The sequence below is a fragment of the Triticum dicoccoides genome, chromosome 4A (genome assembly GCF_002162155.2).
Source record: "Triticum dicoccoides isolate Atlit2015 ecotype Zavitan chromosome 4A, WEW_v2.0, whole genome shotgun sequence".
NCBI lineage: Eukaryota > Viridiplantae > Streptophyta > Magnoliopsida > Poales > Poaceae > Triticum > Triticum dicoccoides.
In genome coordinates, this window is record NC_041386.1 from 741,165,041 (window position 1) to 741,171,212 (window position 6,172).

Genomic DNA, 6,172 nt, shown 5'->3' on the forward strand with positions numbered 1-6,172 from the left:
CTACTTGGTGGGTTCATTCCTTCTCGCAGAAACTCAGAATGATGGATTCCTGTCACTGTCCCTGCTTAGTTTATGCTACCATTTAATGATAACGTTAACAATTGTGTGATATATGATATCAGGAAAGATCCATCTAGCCTAATTTATTTACTTTATTTAATTATCAATCAGTGAGCTGCGTCCACGTTGGTTACTGGTTAGTTTATTATCGATCAGTGAGCTAGACCTTAAAAGATAGGCAAGTTGTTGGATCGGATCTAGTATTGCCTTGTCGACCTGCTGTCGTGTGATTCCTGTCTCTCATTCTATTAGTCCTACTATCTGCCTGTCCTGCAACCTTGCTGCATCACTGCACGGGCTCCTACAATGTTGCTTCTCACTTCTTCATCTGTGTAAGCCCACCATTATTCTCGTCTGTTTTCCTCTAATAAACGTTGCAGGCTTCTGTCTATTATCTTTGTAGTTGCAACAGGCTAGTTTATCTCGTGATTTCCCACTCACACAGGTTTTCATCCATTCTATACTCACTGTTGTTTCTACCTCCCATCTAGAAGCACTTTCTTTGTTGTTTTGTTTTAATCTCTGTTGCAGTTGGCTAATTTATATCGTGATTTCCAACTTCAACAGGCTTTGATCCATCCCTTTGCCCAGAAACTATTCCAGCGCTCTACGGATCAAATTTGTTCAGGCCGTTCTATGATTGGTATCTTTATGGACCAAATATATTCTCCTAGTTTCGTCTAGAAACATCACTTAAACTCTCTTCCAGCCTAGTGAAACCCACCTTCTAACAGGAAAATTCTGCTTGGTTTTGCATAGTTTGTCTTTCTGCACCCAAGATCTGTGCATCCACAAAGCAAACACAACCCCCGTCCGAAGGCATATACGCAAAAAAAAAAACTGCAATACCGATGACAGAAGTGGCATTAGCTATAGCTGGCTTAAGATTAGCTGCATCGCCCGTTTTGAAGAAGCTCCTTGCTTATTCTTCGACGTACCTTGGAGTGGACATGGCACTTGAGCTCCATGAACTGGAAGCTACTATCATGCCACAGTTCGAGCTGTTGATTGAAGCAGCAGACAAGGGAAAACACAGGCCCAAGTTGGACAAATGGCTTGAAGAACTCAAAGAAGCCTTCTACTTGACTGAAGAATTGCTGGAAGAGCATGAGTACAACCGCCTCAAGCGCCAAGCAAAGGGGAAGGATTCTTTGCCGCCCAATGCCTCCACGATCGGCAGCACTTTTATGAAGACTCTGCGTGCTGCATCAAGCAGGCTGTCCAATATGAGCTCTGAGAACAGAAAGCTCCTTCGGCAGCTGCATGAACTGAAGGCTACCCTGGCGAAAGCCAAGGAGTTCCGTGAACTGCTCTGCTTACCAGCCACCTATAATGCAGAGAGCCCCACCATACCACCAGTTGATGTTCTTGAGGCCACATCACTACAACCTATGAAAGTGATTGGTCGTGACAAGGATTGCGATCATATAATTGATCGCCTTACCAAGACAACTGCTACTACTGAGTCTGAGTCTAGTACAGCTATGTACTCGGGTTTGGCCATTGTTGGAGTTGGAGGCATGGGAAAGTCCACATTAGCACAACTTGTTTACAATGACAAGAGGGTAAAAGAATATTTTGATGTGACAATGTGGGTAAGCATCTCACGCAAACTTGATGTCCGTCGTCATACACGGGAGATCATCGAGTCTGCCTCTCAGGGGGAATGCCCACACATTGGTAGCCTTGATACTCTGCAGCACAAGTTGGCAAACATACTGCAAGAATCAGGGAAATTTCTTCTTGTGTTGGATGATGTTTGGTTTGAACCTGGCAGTGAGGGGGAATGGGACCAACTATTAGCTCCTCTAGTTTCGCAACAGATGGGAAGCAAAATTTTGGTAACTTCTCGAAGGAATACATTTCCAGCTGCTCTTTGTTGTGAAGTGTGTCCTCTGGAAAACATGGAAGATGCTCAGTTCTTGGCACTCTTCAAACACTATGCATTCTCTGGACCAAAAATCATAGATCTGCAGTTGCGCAAAAGGCTTGAAGATTTTGCAGAGAAGGTTGCTAAAAGACTTGGACAATCTCCTCTGGCGGCAAAAGTTGTGGGTTCCCAGTTGAAAGGGAAAACATGTACCAATGCATGGAAGGAAGCTCTAAATATGAAGATTAACAAATTAAGTGAGCCCATGAGAGCTCTATTATGGAGCTATGAGAAGTTAGATCCATGTTTGCAGAGGTGCTACCTATATTGTAGCTTGTTTCCAAAAGGTCACAAGTATGTTACGGATGAGTTGGTTCTTCTTTGGATGGCAGAGGGCCTTATTTATTCGTACAACCAAAACAAGAGTGTGGAAGATGTCGGGAGGGACTGCTTCAAGGAGATGATATCTGTCTCCTTCTTTCAACCAGTTAATGAGAAATATCATGTTATGCATGATCTCCTTCATGATCTTGCAGAATCACTCTCCAAAGGGAACTGCTTCAGATTGGAAGATGATAAGGTGACAGATGTACCATCCAGTGTTCGACATCTATCTGTTCGTGTTGATAGTATAATGCAACACAAGCAAAGTATCTGCAAGCTACATCATTTACGCACTATTATATGCATAGACCCCCTAATGGATGATGTAGTTGACCTTTTTAACCAGATACTACAGAATTTGAAGAAGTTGCGCGTACTATATTTGTCATCTTACAGTAGTAGTAAGTTGCCAGAATCTGTTGGTGAGTTGAAGCACCTTCGGTATTTGAATATCATCAGAACATTGATTTCTGAATTGCCAAGATCTCTGTGTACTCTTTACCACTTGCAGTTACTTCTGTTCAATCACAAAGTCGAGAATTTGCCAGAGAAACTCTGCAATTTAAAGAAGTTACGGCATCTTGAATATCGTCAGGATCTATATTACATGCCCAAGAAAGCACTGCCTCAAGTTCCTAACATCGGCAAGCTAACTTCTCTTCAACAATTTGAAGAATTTTCAGTGCAAAATAAAATGGGTTATGGGTTCCTACAGCTAAGTGACATGAACCAGATCCGTGGAAGTTTAAGTGTCACAAATCTTGAGAATGCCACTGGGAAGGATCAAGCCTTGAAATCAAAGTTGTATCAGAAAATTCATCTTCGCAGCTTGCAACTTGTCTGGAGTTGCAAGGATGACATAAACTCTGAGCATAGCTTACATTTGGAGATTCTAGAAGGCATGATGCCACCGCCTCAACTTGGGGCCCTTAGTATTCACGGTTACAAATCGTCAAAATATCCAGGCTGGTTACTTGATGGTTCATATTTTGAGAATTTGGAATCCTTAAGCTTTGTTGATTGCAGCATGGTAGAAAGCCTACCATCCAACACTGGACTATTTGGAAATTGCGCTTCTCTTGCCCTCCGCAATGTGCCAAACCTGCAGATGCTACCTTGTCTTCCACTAGGCCTTAAAATATTAGTAGTAGAGAAATGCCCACTGCTTATATTTATCTCCAACAATGGGCTGGGATATCTTGATCAGAGGGAGAATATCATGAGGACAGACCACTTGGCATCACAACTTGGTTTAATCTGGGGGGTGGGTTCAGGATCATATATGAGGAATGCGTTCTCATCTGAACATTCAGTTCTGAAGCAGCTGATGATATCAATGCATGCTGATGTGTCACATGTTCAGAACCTTGAAAGTGCTCTAGAAAGAGAGAAAGACGAAGTGTTGGTAAAAGAGGATATCATCAAGGCATGGATATACTGTCATGAGCGGAGGATGGGACTCAAGCATGGAAGGAGCATTGAGCCGCTGCTGACTCCACCAGCAGGACTTCATGAACTCACTCTTTCTTCATGCTATATTACGGATGGAGCTTTAGCTGTTTGCCTTGATGGCCTGGCTTCACTAGAAAAACTGTTCTTAGCAGAGATTATGACTTTATCTACACTTCCTTCAGAAGAGGTCTTCCAACGTTTGGCAAAACTTGACCGCTTGGACATCAAACATTGCTGGTGTCTCAGGTCATTAGGGGGCTTACGAGCTGCCACCTCTCTTTCATGTCTCATTTTGAATTATTGCCCTTCTTTAGAGTTGGCAGATGGAGCAGAATGCTTGCCATTATGCCTTCAAAGATTAAGTATAACTGGTTGCGTGCTTGCACCTGACTTCCTCTGCGGTGACTGGCCACACATGGATCGTATTTTCATATCCTACTGTAGAAGCACCGCATGCTTGTCTGTTGGTAATCTCACCTCCGTTGAATCACTCTACATGTATTACTTGCCAGATCTATGTACACTCGAAGGATTGTCTTCCTTGCATCTTAAAGATGTACATTTGATTGACGTTCCGAAACTCACCCCCGAGTGTATCTCACAGTTTCGAGTCAAGAAGTCACTCTATGTTAGTAGCTCTGCTATACTCAACAAAATGCTTGCGGCTGAAGATTTCACAGTTCCACCATTTCTCTGTTTTGAAGCATGCAAGGAACCATTCATTTCACTAGAAGAATCTGCATATATCACTTCTGTCAAGATCCTGTGCTTCTTTAACTGTGAACTGATTTCCCTGCCAACAAATCTGAAGTGTTTCTCCAATCTGAAGGATCTACATATCTCTAACTGCCCTAACATATCATCTTTACCAGATTTGCCATCCTGCCTCCAGCGCATTTTCTTAACGGGTTGTGGTGAGCTCTTGAAGGAGAGTTGCCGACAACCTGATGGAAAAAGTTGGCCAAAGATCGCGCATATGCGCATCAAGGAAATTAGTTCAACCGTGATTTAGATTTCCACCTACAAATAAATGGAATGGTAAATCAGCTTTCCTCAGCCACCTTTGCACTCTCAATAGATATGTATCCTTTTATAATGTGCATTTTGTTAATCTTTTTTACTTTAAAATACTCCATTTATTTCCAAATTCCATTCATTTGTTTACTTGAAATCAATAGCAGGCCCAAGATGTGTGCCTGTTATGGGGTGGAGTTCCTTATGCTGGCTCATCTTACAATTGAACTATGTTTCCTACTTCATCGGCTGGTGCTGATTGGTCCTCCTTCTTTGGCCAATTGCCTCATGATGACGAGGTGCATTGGCCTTAAGAGTTGGAAGCTACTATGGCAAGGCTGGTAATTATGCAACATGGGCACCAGTCTATTATGTATGTCAATTTATCATGACTGATGCGTGCACTTTAATGTATTCATCCTCCAGTAGATAACTGTTGTTTAGCTGTTTTCTGTTTGTATGAGAGGCAAGTAGCGGTGTCCGTGCTCTGTTTTGCTGGTGCTACCACTGAAATGCATCACTGTATGTTTTGCAAGTAGCGGTACCATGACTTGCTCGCAACATTTGCTCCAGCTTGTTGCTTAGCTCTGATACTACTTTTCAAGTTTTGTATATGTTGTCATCCCAAAGTTTGTTACGACGCTGCCTACGTGTTGTTGGCCTAATTCGGAGGTTCTCTGTATATCTCTCTCTTTCTCTCTTGTTAGCCCAATGGCACGACTTGACTGAAATGCACTTACTTTGTATCCAGCGGCTGTGCTGGTCGAGTCCAATGGCTAAGTTGTGTGTATGTGTGTGTGTGTTTTCTCAAGAGAAAAGGCATACGACCAACTTTATAAATAAAGTCATAAGTTGTCTTTTCCGCTCAAAAAAGAAGTAGGAGAAATGGAGCCTGCCAACTCTTCCTATTGATGGTGCTATCTTGATAGTATGAAGTGATGACCCTCACTTGACTGCCTGATCGAGGGGTGTTCTAATTAGGAAGCATAAGAGCATATTGAATAGAATATGTAGATGCAAACATACCTAACTTTTGCATTTACGAGGCCCAAGACCCGACTCCAACAGACGTTGCAGATGCAATTTTTATTACATCTCCCCCTACTGGAGCAAACAAAATTTGTATCTCTGGGTGCTGGAAATGTAAAAACGGCCGCCAGCGCGCCAACCATTGTTCATTTCATCCCACATCCCTTTCTTCTTCCTCCCGCCGCCTCGCCGTAGCCCCGCGACACATCTGCAATCTCCTACACCCCCTTTACCGGTACTGGCACGTTTCGACCGCTGCCCGCAATCGGATGCCTCGAATCGGTCGATTTTCCACCCGCCGCCAGCGCATCAACCGTTGTTCATTTCATTCCCTCATCCCTTTCTTCTTCCTATCGCCGCCTC

General features: G+C 43.2%; 1 protein-coding gene across 3 annotated transcripts; it reads left to right on the top strand.

Annotated features, from left to right (window-relative positions):
* Positions 1–287: 287 nt before the first annotated feature.
* On the top strand, positions 288–5,564 carry LOC119288318 (putative disease resistance RPP13-like protein 1). 3 transcript variants are annotated; one of them, XM_037567941.1, is made up of 4 exons: positions 288–392; positions 628–4,233; positions 4,639–4,804; positions 4,948–5,564. In XM_037567941.1, exons 2-3 carry the CDS (start codon positions 912–914, stop codon positions 4,776–4,778), a joined length of 3,462 nt encoding a protein of 1,153 aa, XP_037423838.1. In that variant the 5' UTR covers positions 288–392; positions 628–911; the 3' UTR covers positions 4,779–4,804; positions 4,948–5,564. The 3 variants fall into 3 exon arrangements, with proteins under 3 accessions (XP_037423838.1, XP_037423837.1, XP_037423836.1); XM_037567940.1 differs by having other exon boundaries at positions 628–4,804; positions 4,945–5,564; XM_037567939.1 differs by having other exon boundaries at positions 628–4,804.
* Positions 5,565–6,172: the final 608 nt, after the last annotated feature.

Bases quoted from the DNA above. Each gene is read 5' to 3' on its own strand.
- LOC119288318 (XM_037567940.1), top strand. From the start codon at position 912: ATGACAGAAGTGGCATTAGCTATAGCTGGCTTAAGATTAGCTGCATCG.